The 26759-nt window shown below is 44.1% G+C and overlaps 1 protein-coding gene across 1 annotated transcript; it reads left to right on the forward strand.

Moving 5' to 3' along the window:
* The first annotated feature begins 9687 nt into the window (after positions 1–9687).
* LOC110070018 (keratin, type II cytoskeletal cochleal) lies at positions 9688–26348 on the forward strand. The gene is made up of 9 exons (XM_072988896.2): positions 9688–10206; positions 12128–12336; positions 13631–13691; positions 14920–15015; positions 16389–16553; positions 18354–18479; positions 20132–20352; positions 21778–21809; positions 21921–26348. The coding sequence occupies exons 1-9, from the start codon at positions 9736–9738 to the stop codon at positions 22199–22201; spliced, it is 1662 nt and encodes a 553-aa protein (XP_072844997.2). The 5' UTR covers positions 9688–9735; the 3' UTR covers positions 22202–26348.
* Positions 26349–26759: the final 411 nt, after the last annotated feature.

Raw genomic sequence — 26759 nt, forward strand, 5'->3', positions numbered from 1 at the left:
TCGCAAAACAATGTTCCTATGTGGAAAATTCGCTTAACGATGATCGGTTCCCTGCTTTGGGAACTGATTTTTCGCTAAACGACAATTTAGAAACAGCTCATCGGTGGTTCTAAAATGGCCACCCACTGTGCAAAATGGCTCCCCGCTGTGTTTTCAGGATGGATTCCCCACTTTACAGGCAGCGAAAATGGCTGCCCCATGGAGGATCTTCGCTGGACGGTGAGTTTTCAGCCCATTGCAACGCATTGAACCAGTTTCGATGCATTTCAATGGGCTTTTTCGTTTTGCAAGACAATGTTTTCGTAAGACAGCGATTTTCGCGGAACGAATTAACATCGTCTTGCGAGGCACCACTACTGTAAGTTGCCTTGGGTCCTCTTAAGAAAAAGGTGACGTATAAATATTTTAAATGTACCAACCAACCACTGGCTAAAGAAGAGTTCAGCATATACAGATCCCTCCTGCCGAGCCATGTTATCTGTTTTTTATTCCCTCACTCCCTTGCTTTACAGAAACTCGACAGATTTCACATTCTAACACATACTGTAAGCTGGCCAACAGTAAAGTCTAGTTTGGGCTCATCCCCTTCTACACATACAACTGCTCTGTGAATGACTTCTTGTTATCTGCTTGTCCTGATAATACACTTTTGCCAGAATCTTGTTCCTTTGATCCAACATGTGCAACTGTCCTTTGTGCCAGCGGATTGATCTTTTCCAGGCTTGTGTGAAGAGGTACCTAGCAACCCTAAGCGCCACTCTTTTTAACGGAATGCTATCGTCTTTGGGATAATCCTGTCCTCCCTATGAATGAATACTATACACATGGTTCTGCAGTCTCAGTTTTAGACATTGGTTCCCAAGCATTCACAGTGCACTCACTGAGTGACCATGGCCCAGTTTCTGAATCTGTACAATCAACATGCTTCTGTTCTACCTCACAGGCCTGTTGTTGGGCTCAGTGAGATCGTAGCTGTAAACTCAAGCCTATGTGTTGCAAATTATACATCTGTCAGCGACGGGAGCATACAGCTGTCTCCTTGGCACACCTGTGAGCTCTCTGCAGCTGTATTCCATACTCTTTCATTTGGCAGCCAATTGTAGGGAGTCAGCCGCATGTATGGCTCACGACCGGCATTTTCAGTGGCCATGTCAGCACAGCGATTGCTCAGGCATTATCTTAATTTAAAAAAAAAAAACACACAACATCACACATTATCTTCCTGAACTAATAGTGGCACAAGATAAGTGAATTGCCTACTGCAGCTGTAAACTGCTCTCATGCCACAGCCATTTCAGGGAAATTCATGCTCCATAAAAAAATGGTATTACATACATGCTTTGAGGATGCACACATGAGACACATATAACCTTTCCTGCCCCCAGACCTTTGACTGTCCGGATGCCTCATGAAGTCACTTGTAATGATTCAGGTTCCTTTCAAGGACAGAGCAAAGTTGTAAATCATATACAGTATATATATATTTAGATTCCTTCTCCTAGAGTCCCCAAGCCAGCGTGACTACTGGTCAGAGCCAAACAGACAGTGAAACATGTCTGGGAAGTGAGCTAATTGACCTGAGAGAGGGTTTTTTTACTATTCCGTGTAAAACTGCAGCATGAAAGGCCTGTCTGACAGCAGCAGCAGCTTCATGAGGATGGCAGAGAAAGAGGCATCAACCTGGAATAAATTTTGAAGGGAGAATGCCTAACTTTCTTAATGCATGCCATTTTTTGTCAGTCACCCAGATAATTCCATGCAGTGGGCCCAAGGGATTAAGCAGTGTCAACCCCTATGAAGGAGTCCATGCAACTGGGGGGCAGGTGTGGCACCATAATCTTCACCGCACGTTCTTTCATTTCTAGTTTTATGCCACTGTCTGTAGGATGTTGGGTCTATGCTTAGCATATCCTCTAAAGCAGTGCTTCCAAACCTTTGATAACCCAGGTGTTCTTGAACTGCAGTTCCCAGAAGCCTTTTACCACTAGCTGGGCTGCCCTGGCTTTCTGGGAGTTGCAGTCCTGGGTCACCCAAGGTTGGAAACCACTGTTCTGAAGTTTCCCTAATCATAAACATGTTTGCCTTTGCACATGTATAGTTTATCTTCCTCACTGAAAGAAACCGAGATCCCACAGAAGGGCAATGTAGGTCACATTATATTTACAAGCAGTCCATCATTAGAAGAGGGAATTCTGCCAAGCACTGAAAGACATTTGATTGTCACAGCAAGAGCTTTTCACACCTCGTGTAGATGGCAAATGGGACTGCGGTGTTTTGTGACTGGTTGTTGTGAGATCAGTGCAAATGTTCTTTGCATGTCTGATTACCCAGTCACAAAGATCTGCTTGAACTTGTTTCTGGTGCACTAACAGATTTCAGCTACTTATGATGGGTAATTTGTAACATATGCTTTAGTTCTATGACCTCTCCTGTCTGCAGAGATGGCTAGGGCAGATAGATTATTTATAAAAGTAGAAATTTGAGTCTGTACTGAAAATGCTAAGATTTGGTCAGTGCAGAGACCATGCTGTACAATATCCCAAATCTTCTCTCACCATACCTTCAATGTTGTGCTATACCATTTCTTCACTTCTGGACTGCACTGATTTAGTTATGCGGAATTCTGTCCTTTCCTCCCTCTTGACTCTTGAGAGGTGTGATACAGTACTTGTTTTCTATAGGTGTGGAAACCTGTTCAGTCAAATGGATTAACAGACAGAAATGCTGTATGGGTCACTGCACATTGTGCTATATTACCATTTATCCATGTATTCTGCTCTTTTCTTAACATTAACTGTATTTTAAAGGACATCTTCCATTTTCCCATCTGGCATAAAAAACAGACCATAATTACAGTGCAGCACTTGTTTAATAATCAAAAGCATGTCTTTGTGCAAATATCAGGTGCAATCCAGCCCAATTTAACCATGCTGAAAACCTGCTGGTTTCAATTGAAGAGCTAACTGTACGCTCAGATAAAACCAATTGTGTAGCTACCTGTGTTTTTATTCCATAATGGCTAATTGTGCGGGGGGGGGGGTGTCAAGGCAGGTAGTGCAAGAGAAACAGGCTTTAGAAACAGGCCTCCAGGACTGCAAAGCTACTGCCACCAGTAATCTTTTTTTAAAAAAAAATTTTTTACATCTTTTTTTAAAAAAAATATTAGGACCAAGAGAACCAATAGTGGGTTTGTCACAGCATGACTAGTCTTGAATTTAGGAGTGCTTTGGTGGAGTCATGCTCAATATAAAACAATAGTTATATCATGGAAACATAACTTTGGGTTTGATCATTCTTTTTCTCTGGAATATTTTCCAGTGGGAACAGGCAGGTATAGTAGACTTCCATAAGCAGTTTTTCTTTCTTCAAAACAAAGAGAGAGGTAAATATTTTCTGGGAGCCTTGTTGTTGTTGTTGCTGTTACATATATTCCCTGCCTCCCTGGCAAAACAAACAAACAAAACAAAACAAAAACCAACCAACAACAACCAACCTTATCTACACTTGGAAATAAATGTGACATAGCTACACTTTTGAGGAATTTTGAAGCTGAACACTTTTCAGCGAATGATTGGAAAGATTCTGACCTTTCAGAAACCAAAGATCTTTTGAAGTCATTTAAAAACGAAAACTGTACTGATGTGACTACACTTCTGACATTTAAAATGTGACAATTAATAGATATTCTTCCTCCCAATTTAAAAAAAATCTACAATTTTAAATTTCAGCACGCCTTGAGTCCGCAAAACCTTTGCTTTCCCGTACACAGTGGTAATCTCAGTGTATTGCACTCATGTTTGTGTCCTGATCAGGGAAAGAGAAGTATTCCTGAGCTGTCGTTGTAGTTAGACAATTGCAACGCTTATTACTTTGTACTCACACTTAAGTCTTTTTGATTATAAGAGATCTCCTTAATAAAACTGCCGCACACAACCTAAGGTGTATGCTTTGTTTGTGACTTTGGAGTGCTAATTGGGATGCAGAATTCTTTCCTCCTAAGATGAAGCCCATTCCTTATCTAGAAGGAGTTTCTTGAGAGGCAAACATGTATGCTTGCTTATGAGGGTTCTTTCAATAAGAAGGCAGGACTGCCATTGGAAAGGTAACTGAAAGGTCAACAGTGACTAAATTTGCATATCCAGATTTGGAGATATACCCAGCAAAACAAATCATGTTGCTGAGGAGAAAAATGTGGGTGCAAGGAAGACTGCATGTGTGTTTTATCCCTTAAACGCATTTATTTGTGTGACTGAGCTGGCTATAGGGCTTTGTTGGTGCAAATGCCCTGGATCACTGGAACATAAAAATTTGGCTTGTGCCATCTCAAACCTTTGTCCCGCCTAGCTCTATATGGCCTATTCTGAACTGTGATCCTCCAGTGGTTTTGGCCTTCAACTTCCTTCATCCCCAGCCTGTAAAGCCAATGGTGAGGAAATGGGAAACATAGGCCAAGAGCGTCAACAACCTCAGATGTGCAGATGAGACCACTCTGATGGCAGAAAGTGAGGAGGAATTAAAGCACCTCTTAATGAGGGTGAAAAAGGAGAGTGCAAAAAATGGTCTGAAGCTCAACATCAAAAAAACTAAGATCATGGCCCCATCACCTCCTGGCAAATAGAAGGGGAAGATATGGAGGCAGTGACAGATTTTACTTTCTTAGGCTCCATGATCACTGCAGATGGTGACAGCAGCCACGAAATTAAAAGACACCTGCTACTTGGAAGGAAAGTGATGACAAACCTCGACAGCATCTTAAAAAGCAGAGACATCACCATGCCAACAAAGGTCTTCATAGTCAAAGCTATGTTTCTTCCAGCAGCGATGTATGGAAGTGAGAGCTGGACCATAAAGAAGGCTGACTGCCAAAGAATTGATGCTTTTGAATTGTGGTGCTGGAGGAGGCTCTTGAGAATCCCCTGGACTGCAAGGAGAACAAACCTATCAATTCTAAAGGAAATCAATCCTGAGTACTCACTGGAAGGACAGATCCTGAAACTGAGGCTTCAATACTTTCCAGAGAAGACTCCCTGGAAAAGAACCTGATGTTGGGAAAGTGTGAAGGCAAGAAGAGAAGTGGACAACAGATGATGAGATGGATGGACTGTGTCAACAAAACTACCAACATGACTTTGACCCAACTCCAGGAGGCAGTGGAAGACGGGAGGGCCTGGCGTGCTCTGGTCCATGGGGTCACGAACAGTCGGACACGACTTAACAACTAAACAACAAAAGGTCTACATTGGCTGGCAGTTCTGTAGGATTTCAATCAATAACCAAGAGAGACAGAGCAGTGTAGTTATAACAATGTTATACCAGGGCACATGGAGCCTGACGTCAAATCCTCACTCAGCAACGGAGCTCATTGGATTGCTGCAGGCCAGCCACATACCATCATGTATCTCAGCCTGCACAATTTCATAGGGCTGTCATAAGAATATAATAATCATAGATTTGCAGAGCTGGTAGAGACCCTATGGATCATGGAGTCCAGCCCTTGTCAAGGAGGCACAAGTGGGGAATCCAACTCCCAACCTCTGTCTCCCTAGCCAGATGCCTCAACCTCTGAGCTATCCAGCAGTTCATCATGAGGTGCAGGACTAAGCACACCATCTTGAGCTCATTGGAAGAAAAGCAGGATACAGAGGTAACAAATACCAATTAGACTTGCAGGGAGATATCAAGGCTTAGCTCTAAACTACATATAACCATTTAAAATGCAATGGCATTCTCTCCACCCATACAAACATGCCTGCATATGAAATACCAAGATGTGTTTAATACGTGTCATTTGGCCCTAGCATGAAGGGTTGTTATCCCAATGGACTTTCATCTCTCCTCTTCTCTAGTAGAAATGTTTAGGTACAAACGTTGGCTAGAATGTCTAAGGAGTATTCCCCCCCGCCCCGAGTCATGGGATCAATATAACAGGCTTTGAACTGTCTTGAGGGAAAAAAGCAACATAGGAAACATGGGTCAGGAAAATACATGCAGGGAAGCTCATTGTTTTCTTTATGCTTACAACGAAGGCCTAGTCCATCTTAAGACCAATGTATTGAGGAGTAAGGTTTAACTCCTTGCCAAATGAACAGCTCATTTTTCTAAACCCTCCACCTTGTGGGAGCTAAAAAAAGAAAAAGAAAAACTCCACTGGTACAGTTGGATGATTTTTAGCCCTAAAGAGGTTTCATTTAGGGCATGGAAAAAACTTGTACAGAGAGGAGATTTAATCCGGATGAGAGCCCTGCCCACTGAATTGTAAGAATGAATGAATGAAAGGAAGAAATGAGAGGGTTCTGCTTCACGCTACCTATTTCATATATGATGTGGTGTGTAGCCCCTGACGGGCAGCCCTATGGCCCACAGGGCAAGGCCTAAACCTGGGTCAGATGCCTGCAGTCTGTAGGAGACCCACATTTTCCTCATGGGACTATGCATCACATAAGAGGACAGTGATCTAAGTTGTGGCTTTGCTTCTGCAGCATATAAAGACCTTCTACAAGACGGACAGACTAAGAGCCAGGCACACTGATTTGTATTGATACAGCACTCAGCACAACACATGAGCATTAATGCTGCAAAAATGAGGATCCCAGTACAAAAGCTCATAATCCAAACAGATCATGGGGGGGGGGGTGGTTTCATGAGAAACAGGATGAAGATTAGCTTGCTGTGGTTCAAGTCCTGTTACACCAGCTCTCTTACTTTTCAGTAGCAGGGGGTGGTCAACCTTTCCACTTTCCAAAGGCCACATTCTTTTGTGAATAGCCAGTTGGGGGCAGAAGTCAGTGGTGGGCTGGGCACGAGGCAAAAAGGACAAAGCCTTTCTCTCTCTCTCACCCGCACACCCCTTTCTCTGCTCAAGCTAGATATTGAGGAGAATAGATGTTCCTTGCAATCAACCCATTTCTCTTCCCTCAAGAGGGTATCTGTAGAAATCATAGCTTTCCAATGATGCATAACAAAATAATCCCTCATAAAGATTCTGAGGAAAATCACATGCTGTGACAAACAGATCTTTCATCTATGTATTCTCGAAGTCTTTCACGGCTGGGATCTGATGGTTGTTGTGGGTTTTTTGGGCTCTTTGACCACAACAACCATCAGATCTTCCATCATTTGAGGGAACCCTGCTTCTAAAAATACATTCAATGTATCACCTCCTGTCTTTAACCTTTTCCATCCTTTTTTCATCTCTCTCTAGAAGGTACTGAGCTAAGGGTGCATTGCTGCTTCAATAGGCATCTAGTTTCTGAAAGCCACACATTTATTCCATGTGATCCTTAAATTGACAATATCACTTCTTAAAATCCAAGTCCTTCATGTTCATGAGATCATGAATTAGACTATGTATCACAGCTATTATGGTAACTATTGCTGCAATTTAGACTGGAATGAGAAATCCCATAGTCCAGCTTCCTGACTCCACACCTATTACTGGTGGCTGCAAGGTTTCTGATGGGCATACATGCATAGTGATTTGACCAATGGTTGCTGTTTGAATGTCAGTCTGGGAACCAAGTGCGATGACTTTGAAATACGTTTGTAGATCTACTCTCAATTAGGATGATGAACTGAAGCAAAACTGCTTCAGACTCATTTTTTGTACTCTGACTGAAAAACCAAGACCCCTCACCATGACCCTCCACACTGGATCTAGTCCCAGATTCTGGAAGACTCATAATACAAACCCAGTTCCTCTCACCTTCCTGATGAGTAGATGGGCAAGATCACAGGCCTCTAGAGCAGCCATTTTGTAGCTAAATATCCATCGAGTGCTTCCACTGCCAGAAGAGAGCCAGAGCTTCCAAATGGAACGTACAAGGATTATCCGGTACATGTAAAAATAGCTCCTTCAGACCGCCTTCTTTTCATGTTAGGAAAAGAAATGAGAGGAAATGATCGTAATCAGCTTTATGGTTGATGACTACTAGTTCACGTGTGTTAATTGCTCAGATTTTCCTGAGGGTAGATTGTGGGTCTCAAAGAGTAGCAAGACAAGTCCAGGACGGTTTGCTATCTGAGCAAAGGTCAAGGTGGCACCTCTCATTTCATACAGAGAAGCTGACCAGATTAGTGCTTGAAACTTACTTGGGTGATGGTAGCTAGTCAGCTGCTTGCTCCATAACTGGCAGCAGCAGCTTGTTTAAAGAAGGTGGAGACTTCCCCGCCCCCATACAGTGGTGCCCCACATAGCGACATTAATCCATTCCGGATTAATCGTCACTATGAAGAAACATCGCTAAACGGATTGAAAAAACCCATAGGAACGCATTAAACTTGATTTAATGTGTTCCTATGGGGCCCAAACTCACCGCTGAACGCAGTTCCTCCATAGTGCCGCCATTTTCGCACCCTCGGCAGGGTGCGAAAACACTTGCGGCAGCCTTTTTGGGCGTCTGGTGGCCATTTTGGAACCGCCAATCAGCTGTTCTAGGAACATCGCAATGCGAAGATCGGTAAGCAAAATGCTTACCGATCATCGCAATGCGATTTTCGCCCTATCTAACCATCGCAATGCGGTCGCATTAGCGATCTAAAAAAATAGATCACTATGCAAATTCATCGTTAAACAGTGCGCTCGTTATGCGAGGCACCACTTTACTTCCAACATAATTGGATAGCTCAGTGGTTTCAGGATATGGCGGCAGAGTCAGAGGATGGGAGTGTAATTCCCCACTGTGCCTCCTTGACAGGGGCTGGACTCCATGATCCGTAGGGCACCTAGCTTTGTGGTTCTAAGCTGATGATGTCTCTGACCTCCAAACTATTGCTGCTGCTTCCAGCTTCCAAGCATCTGCCACCACAAGGTACCTCTCATACTTTACCTAATGACAGGGCCGGCCCTGCAAACACTCACAGACAGACCCTGGGGCACCCAAGGGTTCATCCATTTTCAGTCTTAGTCTGCTCCAGCCAATGTGGCTGGTGGAGTATGCAAGCTGTAGTGACTTCAAAAAGTAATTTTGCCCATCTCTGTTAATGACTCATGGAACACCACAGATCACACAAGCGTTCTCAGATATAAGCATGTCAGTGGTGACCTTTGTGGCTTTGAATTGAGGCTCCAGTCTTACATTCAAGTATTCACTGGTCAAATTTACATTCCACTTTTCCATCAAAAATAGAACCCAAGGTTGCTAAACAATTTTATTTACCTTTTTTCCCTGCATGGATAGACCTAATTTTTTTAGAGCCATTGATCCGGAATGTCTGTGTCCCTCCCAGTCTCCAGACCATAGGCACAGGCTCCCTCAAGTTGATGCACCCACTTAATAAATAGTGTATCTGCCTTTTTCCCACATATAAAATGAAGCAACAGCTCTTTCCTAACCCACAAGATGCTGAGTACATCAAAAGTGTCCCTTCCTCTCTCTCTCGTTTTCTTTTAAACATTACTATTAAAAAAGGGGAGTCTTGCAAGTCTGGATTTTATGGAACTGGCTAGCCCTGCCATTAAATTAGAAGTTATGATCGAGGCGCTTTCAAGCAGAGACCAAACTTCTGCTCAGCAAACCGGGCAAGCAAACAGGTTACTTAATACCCCAAGCTAATAAATTGCATTTAAATGGCCTTTTCGGGCTGCTTAGACCAGCAAGGGTTCATCATCACACAAATAAAAAGGGAGAAAGTGCTAGTTTTGGTTTCAGAAAGCAAGAACCACCTGTGAATGCTTTGCTACCAGCTTCTGCACCTTCAGCCTCATTTTTTGGGTCAATCTGCTGTCCGTCCGTCACCATGTCTTGCCGATCCTATGGTCTTAGTTCTAGGGGCGGAGGTGTGGTTAGGAATTACAGTTCTTCCTCGGCTGTGGTCCCAAGGAACGTGAAGCGCTACAGTGCGGTCAGCTCCGTCTCCTACAAAACAGGCGGTGACGTGGGCCCCAGAGGCTTAGCCTTTGGAAGCAGAAGTCTTTCTGGCGTTGCCTCCTGCAGGCCCAGAATCGCTGTCGGCAGGTACCAGCCTGTGAGGCATGGATACAGTTTGGGAAGCCCTGGTTTTGGATATGGCTTAAGTGCCTCTGGCTTTGGCTGCAGGGTCAGTGGAGTCTGTGGGCCTTGCCCACCCAGCATTGCCCCAGTTACGGTCAATCCCCACCTCCTCCAACCTCTCCACCTGGACATCGACCCCAGTGTCCAAGCAGTGAAGCAACAGGAGAAAGAACAGCTGAAGACCCTCAACAACAAATTTGCTTCGTTCATCGACAAGGTGAGTCGGGAGATCACAGGCTGCTTACGGGACAACCCCTGTAGGTATTCAATGGAGAAGTTAATTGGGTTTAGAACAAACTGATAAACTGATATAAGCCTGTATTATCACGTCCTAATGGGAGCAAAGGAAGCATGTCACATTTCATAACAGGGAAATGCACAGGAATATTTTGGGGAATTTAATTCTATACTGGATTGAAGGTCACTTTGAAGCTGGTGATCAGTAAACAAATTCTCATATTGTAAAGAACATATAAATCAGAGGTCAGGTCCTTAAACCCAGTGGGAAAGTTATATGGGACTGGCCCACTCCAGAAAGGGGGAAAGTCATGACTTTTAGGCAACAGCTCCCAGACCCCACCGTGTCCATGTCTGGGGATCCTAAGAACTGTCGTTTAACAATGTTTCCAAGCTATGCCAAGGATTATCTACTCTGTCTAGAAACATCTGGTGAGAGCCTCAGTCTTGAGGCCTTCACTATTACCTGCTAAAGATGAGAAGACCAATTAGTTTTACTGTTTTCTGCAACTGGATTTCTTTAACCCAAAATTCTTTCAGTCCCCAAAAATGTACTTTGCAAGTCTTGATACAGTCTTTAAAAGTGAGCTGGCGCAAAATTCTTTCCCAGTTTGCAGTGGGCAAATTCAGCTCTTTTGAGCAATGGCGGAACAATGCTGTGCATGCCTGCTGGCCATAGAGAAACTCCTCATGAAAAAAAGAGGTGGCATTCTCTTGCCCAGTACAAAATGGGCTGGATGTGTTAATCCACCCATTTTGGTTCCTCCTACATTTTAAAAATCTCATTCGTCCCCAGCTGGGTGGTAAGTACATCCTGAACGGAAACCCTTAGCCATCCTTATTCATCCTCAGCTTTTTAGTCCTGCCAGATGCAAAACTTCCAGCTTGACAAGTCTACATACTTGTTACAGCCCATCGTTAGTCTCTATCCTGCTATGGCCCCTCTACTTTCTGTGGTATTGGGGGAAAAACCTTGTCTGAAGGTCTGGAGAGCTGCTATTAGCAAGGGAGATAGACAGATACGGAGAAAGATAGATGAATTCTTACTCTCTCATGTGCACACACACATACACACACACACTCCCACACAAAGGTAACAAATCCAATACATTTTGGAATGTTACAAGCCTAGGCAGAAACATGAGATCTTAACAGTAGAAGTCTAATGAGGATTGTCAGTTAGCCATATTTGTATATTTGGAGCATATCTTCCAGTATTGTAAACAGTTTGCGCAAGGGGTGGACTGACAGCTTTCCGAAAAGCCTGTTGTGTCGAGACCTGTAAATTTTCTCACAAGTACAGTCCTGGGCAGGGGGGGAAATGGAATGAGAGAGAGCAGTGCACACACCTGAGCAGCAGTCTAAGACCACAATGAGTAAATAGCAGAGGAGTACAGTGTTGACACCATCAATAGATGAGGTGGGCTGAAGTCCATCAGAAGTTCCATAAAATCCAGACTCTGGGAAAACTCCATCACCTTTCTTTCTTGATTTATTTACTCCATCAAGATTCTTTCTTGATTTATTACAGGGAATGTTGGGGGACCATATTTTGGTGATAAGGGATGAGGGATCTCAAACACAGTTTTCAGCCCTCCACCTGACCATAATAAATTGTCCTGTTATCATACAGTATTTGTCATCATCAGAGTTCAAAGTGGTACTAAGCCCATGCACATTTGCAAGTGTGTATCTAAAACACACTGAAGCATGCCACCTCTTTGTAGAAGGGGACAATTACTGTGATGTGGGGGCAGACTGTAGAAACCACCCATAAGTCAGGATGTGTTTTACTGTTTCCTTCACTGTACCTGTATATCTACTTGCACATGCACACGTTTAGAGTTTGGTCTGTGCGCTCCTGTCATCCGAAGTGCTGTTCTGTTTGGTGGTGGATCTAGGTTCGGTTCTTGGAACAGCAGAACAAGGTGCTGGGAACAAAATGGAGCTTATTGCAGGAGCAGAAACAGGTCAAGAGCCACATAGAGCCTCTGTTTGAGAGTTTTATCAATAACATGAGGAGAGAACTGGACACAATAGCGGGTGACCGAAGTAAGCTGGAGTCAGACCTGACCAACGCAAGGGGCATACTGGAAGATTACAGGAAGAAGTAAGTGGAGGTTGACGTTGATCTCACCCCTACAGTGTTTCTCCCCAAGGTGGCCTCACCTTCATTTCAAGCCAGAAGGTGATGGTTAGAGAATGGACCTGGTCCCCCTATGACCCAAACACCAAAGGTAAAGGTAAAGGTTCCCCTTTACATTTAGTCCAGTCATGTCTAGGGGGCGGTGCTCATCCCACTTTTCAAGCCATAGAGCCAGCGTTTGTCCGTAGACAGTTTCCGTGGTCACGTGGCCAGCTCGACTAGACACAGAACGCCGTTACCTTCCCACCGTGGTGGTACCTATTTATCTGCTCGCATTTTACATGCTTGCGAACTGCTAGGTTGGCAGGAGCTGGGACAAGCAACAGGGGCTCACTCTGTCATGTGGATTTGATCTTACGACTGCTGGTCTTCTGACCTGGCAGCACAGAGTCTTCTGCGGTTTAATCCCCAGCACCACCACGTCCCCAAACACCAAAAGTAACATACAAATTAGCCCTTAAGAAGGTGTCATGCTTCAAAAGGTGTGTGAAATAAATCAGATCTCTTTCTTCCAGTCAAGACACAGTGTCTCCACCTTTGCCTATGAAAGGTCAGGATTTTTTTTTAAAAAAAAAGTCTTTAAAATATCATCAGAGCCTTGAAATGTCTGTGTTTCTTCCTTCTTTCCTAAATCTTTGCCCTTGTTCTGCATAGCACTAAAAGCCCAAATTTCCAAGCCTGGAGCCTTGCTTAGGTTTTTGACTACTCCTTCCATCATCCTTAATGAAAAGGTCCAGGTGGAGGCTCACAAGGGTTGTAGTCCAAAACATGGAGAGGGAAATACTGTACCAGTCTCAGGGTGATAGCACTATGATGTTGTGAAGAAAGTGACTTACCTAGTTTGATTTTTAGCTAAAGGAATATTCCTAGTCTTATAGAAAACACTTAGGAATTACTGTAAGCATGCCACAAAACTATGAGTTTTGATGAACTGCCAAAATAGTACGTGTAATAATGAGCTCAACCCAGGAAGCCAGATTTAGGCTAAATATCGGGGGGGGGGGGACACACTTCTTAACTGTTGGAGCAGTACGTCAATGGAACCAATGACCTCTGGAGGTGTTAAGCGCTCCCATGCTGGAGGCATTCAAGAGAAATTTAGACAATCACCTGTCAGATCTGCCTTGATTTGTATTCCTGCATTGAGCAGGGGGTTGGACTCAATTATTCTATTATTTTATGATTTTAATTGTCATGTAGTTCCAGATTTACGTTTTTGACTACCTATGACGGTTCAAACTGATTCACTCTCTGGCAGGTATGAAGAGGAGTGTCATCGGCGAACAGCTGCTGAGAATGACTTTGTAACACTGAAAAAGGTGAGTGATGCACAGCTGGATGAAAAAAAATATGAACTCTGTTATTCCAGGTTTTCATACACAGAGTGTCCATTTGTATTTTATTTCTCTAAAGCAAGGAAGGATAGTTCCTTGGTTTGAAGGACCATGTTGGACTCTTCCCCAGGCCTGTACAACCTCTGAAGGAGCTGTGCTTGGTAGCAACAAATGCAGCCACTCTCCCTAGCACAGGAAGGTGCAAAATCATCAGAGCATGCATAAAATGTTTCTCAGATTCTTGAAGCACTTTGCTTATGATTTTGGAGGGGACATAAGAGCGGGTTTAAGAGCTGCATGTGCCCCTGATGTATTGTCCATCAAAGATTTAAAAGCAAAATTATTACTTGGACCTGCAAGTACAGTACTTAGGTCTGAAATTCTCTGCTGACCCTGTTGTTTTGTACAATATGCACCAGAGGTTCTTCACCTATGAGTGATGGACCTCAAGAGGGTCTATGGAGGGACCTAAGGATGTCCATGAATCAGATACAAGGAAAATGATTTGTCTGCTCGTGTGCATTTGTCTGGGGGTGGGATTTATAGCTTTCTATTAGATGCTTCAAGTGGTCCATGACACACACACACACCCAAAAAGGTGAAGAATTACTGATATAGCCCAGTGTTAGGATATTCTAGCATTGGGCCACTGTTCTGTTTAGGAGCCTGTGGGGTATAAGTGTTAGACTCTTGAAGTGGGACCCGAGAGCCAATTTGAATCCCCACGGAGTTACAAAGTTCACTGTGTAACCTTGGGCCAGTCACAAACTTACACAAACTATTGTCATGCCGAAAGAAATTTAAGAGGGATTCTCTATGAAAGGCAAACTTTTGGTAATTTATTCCCAGAGGCCTGTTGTACAAGGGACATTGAATTTGTCTTGTTTCGGGGATTCTTATGTTCCTTTTAATAGAAAAATACTTGGTTTTCTTATACTCTCTCTCTCTCTCTCTCTCTTTCTCTCTCTCTCCCCCCCCTCTCTGTAGTCTTCTTACTTTTGTCTTTTGTCTGTTTGTAATGTTCTCACATGGTAAACTGTATATATACAGTATGTATGTCTATGAGACAACAATCAACTTTTGAAAATGATAATAAAAACTAAAATAAACATTAACAATAATGATGATTAAATTACCAATATTTTTATTAAGTATATGAACCATTTTCTACATAAACATAACTCATCTTACTATATTTTTAATGAATCCCCAGGATGTTGACTGTGTATACATGAACAAGGCAGAGCTGGAATCCAGGCTGACCAACATAACAGAGGAAATTAACATTCTGAAATGTGTTTATGACATGGTAATGACATTTCCTATTCTCCAACATACCCTGTGATTTTTTTTTAATTACAAAATCTTTGGTCCATTGGAAGAGAAAGTTATCAAATAACATACGATCAGCCATTCCAGGTGTATTTTTCAAATATGAAATTGCAGGAAGTAGAAGTCCAAATTAGAGATGGGGGCATTCATATTTGTATACAAATACCCCTGCATAGGTGAAGATAACAAGGGGTCCATGCTCCCGTCCTGTCGCTCTGGAGTGCCCAATCTGTGAGCCACTCTTCAACCTGGCAGAGAGGCTTATCATCCTACCTCCTGCCAGGAGAGGCTCGGTGATCTCAATCTCCGGAGCAATAGTATGGGAGTGTGGACCCCACGGCATTAGCGCATTGGTGAGTGGACCATCCACCCCCATGGGGCTGGACCCTTGTTATTTCCACCTCCGCAGGGGTATTCGTATTCGTATACAAATACCCCCATCTCTAGTCCAAATATGAAGTCCATATAATGGTATTTAAACAAGCCTGTAATTTGGGTCTCTGGAGCCATGTTTTGATGCACTACCAGCCCCACATGCTAGGAGGGGCAGGTAACTGGCATTCTTAAGCTAAATCCAGCCTATATTGACTGTAGCTTATTGAGGTCTCCAAGGAAAAAACGGTCTGAGTCAGGGTCAGCTCTACTGTTAGCCATAAATGAAGCTATCACTCACAGGGGGTAGATCCTGGAAGACAGTAGTGGTAGTTTCTTGCCGGTGTCTCATGGGCTCCATAGCTGTTTACCTCTTGCTATACCCCTCCTCCCGGAGCTAATTGGACTCTTCTGGTGAATAGGAGGACACTCTTGCATCAACGGTGCTGAAGTAAGATGGCACTCCCAGTCGACCCACTGGTCACCATTTTGTCCTCCATCACAGATAGGACAATGGCTTGGGACTCCACCCCCCAGTATTAGTCTAATATTAGCTGAATTCAGGAAGACCACAAACTGGCCACTGACTGCATGGTCCAACTCATCTTCTAGAGCGTTCTAAAAACTGCAGCAGGAGCCCTCTCCACTCTCACACTGCCCATTCTGGCCCACCGTACTCCTTGCCAGCTTCAGACCTTTAGACCAGTGGTCCCCAACCTTGGGCCTCCAGATGTTCTTAGACTACAGCTCCCAGAAGCCTTCACCACCACCTCTGCTGGCCAGGATTTCTGGGAGTTGAAGGCCAAGAACACCTGGAGGCCCAAGGTTGGGGAACCACTGCTTTAGACCACCCAAGCACATGCCTGTGAGTCGCCCACTGCTGTGTCAGATCATGCCAAAGGACATCATGGGGAGCAGCATCCTAGTCTCTAGGCCTGGTAGCAAATGACGAACGTGTCTGATACTTGTTCCATCCAGGAACTCCAGGAGCTGCAGGCCTCCATCTCTGATACCTCAGTTATTGTGCAGATGGATAATAGCCGAGACCTAGATTTGGACAGCATCATCGCTGAGGTCAGAAACCAGTACGAAGATATTGCCAACAAGAGTCGCTATGAAGCAGAGTCATGGTACCAGTGCAAGGTAAGCATGCAGTTTCTTTACCAGGCAAAGACGACTAAAGCCTTGTAAAATACATGACAATACCTGTGATCACAACATAGAGGCTATGCACTTTTTAAAAAGGAAGTGAAGACCAATGCAGAAATGTCACCTAACATGGAAACGACAGTATGAAATGACAGACAGCTTTATTTTAAGATTGTTGTTATTTTTTTAAATGTACAAAGATCCATGAGGGAAAATGTTTCTTGGATTCTGGTGTTCTTCTTGTTGTCTGTATATGTTGTTTGTATAAGAATCTTCTGACATCTAAAAGGCTTGTGAGTTTTTATTTGGCCTAAGCCTTTATGGATGACTTCATCAAATATAAACAGGATGCACTCCACAAATGCTTATGCCAAAGAAAACCTCTTGGCCTTTATTATTTAGTCAAATGATTTAAAATATTTTTGTTCCACCTTTAACAGGAAGGGGCCTACCACTTAGGAGTCTGTGTTGACCCCCTTGCCACAGTCTAACACAAGTGTGTCCTGAAAATTTCAGTGTTAATTGTAAAGCATACTACTAATTGTAAAATATATTGACGGCACATGAATACTTCAAGGAGGTAGAAGAGGAAGAACAACTTGGGTTGTTTGATTCACATTTAGACCAGCTGACATATGTATATGCCCTATATGGGGTATAGTCTAGCTGGGCTCCCCATTTAACCTAGACCTTTAGATAGCATCTCATCTGTTTGCCAGTGTGTGATGCTCTCTGGGATGCAGGGTGAGGAGCCACTGGATGTGGTGGGCTTCTCTCCCTCCTCCTTCAGAGAAGGAGGTCTGCCACCAGAGGCCTCCATGAAATAGTGGTGGAGGAGGAAAGTTCTGCCAATTGGGCTGTACTACCACCCACATTTTAGTGCGGTGGTTCCTAAACTTGGGGTTATATATGTTCTTGGACTACAACTCCCAGAAACCTTGACCATTGGCTGTAATGACTAGAGCTGCTGGAAGTTGCAGTTCAATGATATCTAGGCCCCACATTTAGGAAGCACTTCTCTAAGGCACTTCAGGCAATGTCAGGGGAAGAAGAGTGTGGTGAGTGGCCATAGATTGGCATATTTCTAAGCCCCTTCATCCCCCTGAAATGCCCCCCCCGCCACATAGTGTTGGCATAGTATACAGCAGGGGATCCCTCCTCTCTACTCCTCCACAAGAATGGTTTGGCAATATAAAGTCAGGAACTAATTCCTGACCTGGGGGGGCACGGGGGGGGGGGCTTCTCTTTCTCCCAAACAGTATTCCATGACCACCTCTTGTTTCAGTGGTATCCATGCATGTGAAAAGAAGAAAGGGGAACAAAGATTGGAGGAAAGAATGAGGCCAACTATACATTACAGATAATCCATCCTTAGAACTGAAATTGTGTTATTGTTAAAGAGACTAAGGCAATTGTTGATGTCTGTGTGCTTTTGCACTGAGGACCAGTCACAAAACAAAGCATGCTAATGTGCCGCTTATAGGAGGTGAGGAGAACTCCTTCAGTGACAATCGCATATAATCACTCCTTAAGCTGTTTCCTAGTGATAGTTAACTGTAATAGATAGTTCAGTATGGTGACAAAACGGATCAAGATACAACCTGCACAATCAATCACATTATTCTTTGATCCACCTTTAATACATTTTAATAAATCCAACTCTCCCCCCCCCCACGCGCGCGCCGCTAAAAGGGGGCACAAGGGATCAGCATGAGCTTTACCAGTATGAAACTCTGGCTCAGAAACTGTGGTAAAAGCTCCAAGGTGTTTAACATTTAATATTGTCCTTCTAAGTATGAAGAGATGAGAGCAACAGCTGGCAAGCACTGTGACAACCTGCGGGACACTAAAAACGAGATTATGGAGCTGAACCGTGTGATTCAAAGGCTGAAGGCTGAAATTGACAACGCCAAAAGCCAGGTAGCTCTCAGTTGGCTTTGAGTGGGTGGCTGTTAATCGCATTGCATAGAATCGTAGAACCACAAAATACTGGAGTTGGGAGGGGGCCTATAAGCCCATCGAGTTCAACCCCTTGCTCAATGCAGGAATCCAAATCAAATGGTTATCCAATTTTCTCTTGAATGCCTCCAGTGTTGGAGTGCTCACCATCTCCCATGATCATTGGTTCCATTGTTGAACTGCTCAGTTAAAAAGCTTTCTCCTGATGTTCCATGAGATAACCCTAAACCACTGAAAGATGATGACTGGGAGCTGGAATGGGATTTTGGATAGGCACCATAGCAGAATAAACTGGAGATGGGACCTTTTTTTTGAAGTACATCCCCATACTGGTCCAAAAAAAGGTAACTTCTCCTCAACTATGGGTTAGATCTGCCCCACTTAATTTGTTTAAGATGCCACTGTAATTAGAAGGCTTTCTGAGTCTTCTCTAGGCCTGTCTCTGGCTCTTTAGGATGAAAAACATAATGCTAAAGTAATATAAGGTAGACAGTGATGAAGACTTAGTTCCAGTTACATCCTGCCATTCATCAAATGAACTCAAAGCTCTTCTCCCTCCCCACGCTTCATCCCCACAACAACCCTGTGACAAAGGTCAGGCTGAGCAAACAGGATTGATCTAAGTCTGTCCAGTGAGTTTCATGGCTCAGTGGAACTTTGATCTTCCAAATCTCTACCCAGCATGCTAACCCACGGTGGCCCTACCCCCAGGCAAACTAATTCCCAGGACATGATATGGCAGGTGCAGGCACAAAACCACTCAAGACAGCAGGGGGAATCAAGAATGAAGATAAAGGCAGCCCAGAGGTCTGGCAACCGAATCCTACCAATGATCCAACAGAGATAAACCAGCCCAGTTGTGTCTGAAACCAAACAGAGAGAATCCAGAAGTGTAGTCGTGAAGTTCAAAAGTCATACATAGCAAAGAGGATCCAGTCACACAACAGGCATGGATCAGAGTGGGATGTGATCTCCAGCAGGGGCCCAGGCAAATATTTCTATAGCTGAGTTGCTGGAATCCACCCAGAGATTGCTTTGTAGCTGAGCAGTGCACCTGGGGGTGGGGGGAACCATCCCTTGATCTTTGCAGTCTAGCATTCTTCTTTGGCTGAGGCACAGGATCACCTTCTTCTGGAAATTCAATATTCTGGGCTCTCAAGGATCAAAGCTATGCCAGACCCAGAACATACTCCTCTTTGTCAGATTTGGTGGGGGGGCGGGAGCAGGTTTCTGGCTTATCCACGCTGCAGGATTTGTCCAGTGTGGCCCAAATTGTTCCACATGTGGATCCCTTTAGGACAAAGCATACCCCCACACCCTCGGGCCCCTCAAACACAGAGAGTCTCCCTGCGTCCTTTAAAAAAATTATACTGTAGTAAAAATATTTTTGCTCAAAAACGGTGTCCTCTAGGAGGCAACATAATACTAGCAGATGTGAGGCATTTTTCATTATTATTTTTTCTTAAGAAATATAATTTCGTATGGGGTCATAGGCATTGCTCTTAGACTTCTGGGAGGTGTTTTAATGTAAGCAGTTCACCCTATTGGCTTCTGCTGTTCATCTTGATAGGGGAGAGCAGGCCGTTAAATGCCTCTGGTTTTCCTCTGTACAGCGGAACAAGCTGGAGGCAGCCATTGCAGAAGCTGAGGAGCATGGAGAGATGGCCCTGAAGGATGCGAAGGGCAAACTGGCTGAGCTGGAAGATGCCCTGATCAAAGCCAAGGCAGACATGGCCCGGCAGCTGCGGGAGTACCAGGAGTTGATGAACTGCAAGCTGGCTTTGGACATTGAAATTGCCACTTATAGGAAGCTGCTGGAAGGAGAGGAGAGCAGGTGGGTTAACTGAGGAGCCCCCACTGGAGTTTCTTTCTTCCATGTATGTCACAGTGACATGGAAGAACATATATGTTTCCAGGTGGGGAAAAAGTTCCACACACACACACCTTTCTCCCTGTTCATCCTTGTTCATCCAGCAGAAGTGCAGGGCTTACTAAGATCTGTGTCCAAACTGTACTTTTGAATGTATCCACTCAGAAGACTGCTTCTCTCCCAAGACAATCCAGAAACCTTTTCGGAAATCGATTTTGGGGGAGGGGGAGGCAAATCCTAGCCAGAGATCTTCTGGAGCTCTTTTTTCTGTTCCAATTAGTTGCGGACTGAAAGTTTCCAATGAGGAAGCTAGAAATGACCTTCATGGGAGCTAAGCTCCAAGACCCCAGAACTATCCAAAGCAAAACTACCCATATTTGCCGGCGCACAAGGCGACTGGCCGTATAAGACGACACCCCCCCAACAGGAGGAGGAGGAAGAAGGGAAACGGGCGGGTAGCGGGCGAGCGAGCGCGCAGCTGGCTCAGCGGTGCGGGGCAGTGGGCAGCCCAGTGGCGGCTCAGGCATGGCAGTGAGAGGGAGAGGAAGAATGGCCGCTCAGGCATGGCAGGCTGTGCTTCCCTCCATCCATCCAGACCACCTGCCTGCCCGCCTGCCTTCCTCCCCGGCCAGCGCGGCCCCGCGTCTTTCAGTGCACCCGGCGTACAAGACGACCCCCCCACTTGGAGGCATGTTTTTTGGGCCCAAAAAGTAGACTATGTCTTCAGGAGGAGACAAAACCCACACAATATCACAGATCGAGAATGGCAGGAAAAATGCTGATATCATCAGTGAAAAAGCAGGTACTTTAGTTTAGGAAATGCAAAGCTCTTTTGGAAGCGCCCAAAAGCTTGAACTAGAATGTAAACATCCTTCTGATTTTACACTTTGGTGAGGAGAAAGGCGTGGAGGGAACAAGGCAATTTTCCATGCATTTCTTAGAATTGGGAGTAAATTTGTGAAAGTGCATACCTTAGAAGAATTGTGTGCAAAAAATGCATACGCTAGGAGAAACACATGCAAAAGAGCTGCATTGCAGCAGAAATGCACGCAGAAAAAGTATACTGTATGTTGGAGGAAATGTGTAGAAAAATGGGTATATCATTTCATGCAGACTTTTTAGTCCAGAGATTTGCAAATGGGTGCAGAAATGGGACAGAATAAATTTGTGGCCCGCATGGTCGGAAGGGGGAGAAACCAGACCACATTCCCTCATCACTTACATGGGCCAAGAACGGCCTCACAAGTACCTTGGGGACATTATGTAAGAAGCGCTTGAAATTATGCCAAATAGTGGCTTTCATCCACCTGAGGAGGCTCGTGGATGGGTACAGAATGCAACCTTCATGATATCACAGAAGTGTGAGACTTCCCCATTTTCTTTCAACAGGTTGTGCGGAGACGTCAGCCCCGTGAATATCTGTAAGCAATCCTTCGGTTAATCTTTAACTTTGACTTTGCTATGCATCTCATGCCACTTTTTCTGTCTTGGGTGGGAATTGACAAAATTCTGTTCTTTTCTTCTGACTACAGCTGTGTGTCGAAATCAGGGCGGCTTTCTGTGTGATCCTGATCCATGTATCGGCGGGGGATACGCCGCCAGCAGCAAGACGGTCCTCAGAGGGGGAGGGATCCTGAGCAGTGGAGGAGGAGGAGGAGGAAGTGCACATGGCATTGGCAGAACTTTTACGGCAGCCAGCGTGGGTGACCCGGGTGCCCCTTGCCTCCCAGTTGGCGCATACAGTGCCGGAAGTGCAAAAGGCTCTAATGTCAAGTTTGTGTCCACCTCTACTTCCTATAGGGCAAAATATTAAAAAGCAAAGGAGGAACTCGGTAGGGTGACCTCTGTGCTTCAGCAGGGACAGGAACAGCCTTTTAGCAGAGCCTTTTCATGGCCGCTTTGTAAGTTCCCTTCTGTAGCCACCTGCGCACCCTTGGTTACAGCATATAGATGGATTGGGCCCGCATGGGAGTGGGTGCCACAGATCTGATGCACTGCTTTTGTCTTTCAACTGGTTGCAGGCAGGGGTTCTTTCCTTGCTTGCCTGAATTGTGACTCTGCCTCCTTTCCAACACCCCTAACATTTCCTTGTATAGGAAGCTCTCAAGAAGCTTGTCCTTCTCTGCCCGTCTTTCTATTGGAAGCCCAACCAGCTTCCAAAGAACCAGATTGTTTGGAGTCCTACTGCTGTTTGTCATAGGAATTCCATTCAGACAACTCAGTGTGGTGAATCTTAAGGGGCAGGGCATTTCTTCAGGTCATTAAATGCTTGTGTAAAACTCCATCTTTTTCCTTACTCATTTACCAGTGGTCAGCTAGCTGTGCTGATCTACGACTGCATTCATTTTTCACCGTTCCAGGAAAATGAGGGAACTCACAGATGATGTTCTGCAACTGCTCCTGTGGTCTGCCTTTCTGTTGGGTTAAGTCTTCTGTTTTCTAATAAACGGGTACAGCATATAGCCTCCAGTGAGTTGAAATCTTAGCTCCACCAAAACGTACACATCACTGCGACTGCTGCTTTTGCTATCCCTGGTGCAGCGTGGTCCTTAAAGCTTCAGCTGAACTCCAGTGAGATATTAATAGTAATAGGATAAGATGTAACTTAACAGGATACAGCCCATAGCCTTGTCAGGCGAAAGACAAATAAAATAAGACAAATAAAATAGTTACAGACGAATAAAATAATTATAGCTCCATAAGGGATAAGCACTCTCAGTGGGTACAGAATAGTGATTTATTGGTGAATGGAGAACTGGGCAGGGGATGGACAATGGAATGGAGGATCCCGGGAAAGGGCATTGTTGGCTTGGACAGGCAGTGTCTACCCTTTGCAACATTTTGTTGCAGATCTTTATTGATCAATTAGATGATGCACATAATCTTAAAACTGCAGAGCTTGAAGGGACCCTATGCATCATCGAGTCCAAGACCTGTCAAGAAGATACAGTGAAGAACTAAAAGCCCAGCATCTAGCTTTACACCCAGATCCTTAGACCAATGAGCTATATGCCAACATTCCAGCATTAATTTTATGAAAGATTTCTGATCAACAAAGCACAGGACAGGCAGAGCACCTTTCCATCCTTTTGACCTGGCCATGTCTAGTCCACTTTTAGGTTTAGGAAGTACAGATACTACGGCAGATATAACATCTTTCTTTAAAACTCATCTCCCTCCCTGCTGAGAACTCCTCATGTGAAGTTCAATCTCTGTCTTTTTGCTATTAAAATCCCATTTATTTATTTGCCATGAATTTAAAAGAAATTTTCTGAATGGAAATAATCTATTGCACATACTTCCAAAGAAAAGCAATTTAGGCCTTGAATGATACCGGTGTGGTCCTTCCATTAAAAATGAACAGATAATAAAATATTTCCAAAATAACAGAGAAGAATGTGTGAAGGCCTATTGACTACATCTCTTCCAACAGGCCTGTCCTTCCTCTTCCTGAGTCCCTGAGTCATGTAATTTACCTTTACCTATGTAAGATAAGATTCTCTGTAGCTAGACTGTGCATATGTGTGTGTATGAATATGATAGAATATATTGTGCCTTGTCAAGCAGGGAGGGTTTTTTTTAAGAACCAGTCTTCCTCCTATACAAAAGAAAAAGAACTCACCTGTGAAGACACACAGAGAGAGAGATAGAAGAAGCTATTTAAGTGTTGATGCTGAAAGATCCCAAAACAAATGTTTGAAAATTTTTGAGAATAGATTTTTTTTTAATTTGGACAATATCTGTGTCTAAGTAGTAGTCATGCGAGGCAGGAATTCCTAAAAGCTTAGTGGTTGGCAGTCTTTATGGTACACACCAATTAGAACAGTGGGACACTTGTGTATATGCATCTTCATCCCCCTTCACTCCCCATGTATAATTCTGCCTTTATCTACCAAGCTGCATAAAACACAACATGAGTGTCAGGGAGGAGGTTGGGCCTGACTGCACATCACCAAATCTTTCAAACATATGCATGCAAACACCTCTATCTATCTTACAGTGTGGCTATGGGAAGAGGGAGAGCACAAGTTGAATGCAAAAAAGCTCTTATTATTAGCAATCAACTCTTTTTGATTGCTAATAATAGGATGGATGGAGCCTCACATATGACGATTTCTTACTGGCAGAAAGCAGCAATTACTCAAAAGAATTATCTAGGAAACTGAAAGAAGAAAACGCAAAACTGGGGTTGCTGCTCAATATTAAGAAGATCCAAATACTGTAATGACTACAGAAGAATTTTATAACTTTAATGTTGACAAAGGGTGCAGTTACACGATTCAAATAAATCAGGAGTTGGATTGGGGGTTTTGAAGTCGGTTTAAAGTCATGCGACAGTCACATGATTTTTGGATTGGTGATATCCAGATATAAGAGGCAGGGCATATCAGTCGAGGGAGCTATGTGGCTTTTTAATATCATTTTAGAATGAGCGCCACAGGGCTCCAGTGTCCTGTGTTTCGCCCTCCCAAGGCTATGCATTCCCAGCATGAAATACCTGCACCAAAAAGCTAAAATAAAATCCCACACTGCTGTAGACTCCCTTACTTTCAACATGAACGTCCACGTGAGTAAGCAGTGGACACAGTGTGCAGGGTGGCGTTCTTAACACTCCCAGCACTGAAATCAGGATGACAGGCCTGCGTGCAGGAACAAAAAGAACTGCAGTCATTGGCACCGCATGTCTGGATGGTTCTTGTGGTTTTGCTGCCACCATAGGTGGCTCTCGTGCTGTCACAACCTCCTTGGCTTCTGCAGTTGCTTCCACATGGGGAAGAGTGTCCTTGTCCATGATGGGGTTTATCATTACGAACTACTGCACCCTTGCATTGCTGGACAGCTGAAGGAAAAAAAGAGCATTTTCATTTTGTAGGGAAACCAAACCCAGCTTCCTACAGGCTTTAACAACACATGGATATGGAAACTCCCAAGGGCTTCAGTTTAATTATTTTGAGGTGACCTATCTAAATATTTAATAAGAGCGAACCAGGTACAGTGGTGCCTCGCTAGACAGTTACCCTGCATGACAGTTTTTTCGCTAGACATTGACTTTTTGCGATCACTATAGTGATTTGCAAAACAGTGATTCCTATGGGGGAATTTCGCTGGACAATGTTTGGTCCCTGCTTCGCAAACCGATTTTCGCTAGATGACGATTTTGACAGCTTCCTCCGCACTCGGAAAACAGGTGTTTTCGGGACCTAAGCTTCGCAAGACAGCGATTTAAACAGCTGATTGGCGGTTCACAAAACGGCTTTCCTATGGCCGATCTTCGCTAGACAACGACGATTCTTCCCCATTGGAACGCATTAAACAGGTTTCAATGCATTCCAATGGGGAAATGGTTTTCGCTAGACAATGATTTCGCTAAACAGCGATTTCAGTGGAATGGATTATCATTGTTTAGCGAGGCACCACTGTAGTAGGATAGACCTCCTAAAGTCATTTCATCAAAATAACATGTAGCCGCAGACCCTTTATGTCCAGAGAAAGTATACCCCCAACTGAAAGTGTTAGAAATAGTCTAGTGACTCATCTAATGTTCTCATCAGGTCTTGCTTACGAAATACATTATGTCCAGACAGAGCTGGAACCCTGGACTAGGTGGAGCTGTTGTTTGGGAAAGAAAGGCAACTAAGTTTCTCAGAACATGGTGAAGTTAGCTGTTTTGAAGGATAGTTTCCTGGATCCCCCAGCCTGCGTGGCCACTGGCCATGTAAACTGAAGTATTATGGGAACCATAGTCTAGAAAACCACCATGTTCAAACCCTGACATTTCAAAGCTTATAAACCAGATAGCTGCTTTGTGCTAATCTTAAGGTGGGCACTGAGTTAAGAAATTCTGGCTGAAGGAAAAGAAGCATTTGAGGGTTTTAACTGACTGTTTGATCCATGTAGCAAATCTGCATAATTCTGCATGCAAATAAAAACAATATTCCTGAAGGAAATAAAAATAAAAATTCAGATGAGGCACAGGTATATTACTCAAAGGTATCACCATCTTAGACTGAGCACTTCCTTCTTTTTAAAGGAAGAGAGGGGATTACTCTTCTAAAATGGATCCCATAACCTTTGTAAATTATGTTCAAGATATGCCCCCAATCTATCAGTGGGTTTAACAACAATCGCCACGAGTAAGCAACCTGGTGCCCTCCAAATGTTTTTTACACATGCTTTTGAGTTCATAATAATGCTAATAATCATCTGCCATCAAGTCAATTCTGACCTATGTCTACCCTTTCCAGGGTTTTTAGATACAGAATACACAGAAGCAGTTCACCATTCCCCTTTTATAGCAACACCTTAGGACTGTGCAGCTTTCCCAAGGCCACACAAGAGGTGTTTTCTCCCTGGAGCCGCAGTGGGAAACC

Source organism: Pogona vitticeps, chromosome 2 (assembly GCF_051106095.1).
Source record: "Pogona vitticeps strain Pit_001003342236 chromosome 2, PviZW2.1, whole genome shotgun sequence".
NCBI lineage: Eukaryota > Metazoa > Chordata > Lepidosauria > Squamata > Agamidae > Pogona > Pogona vitticeps.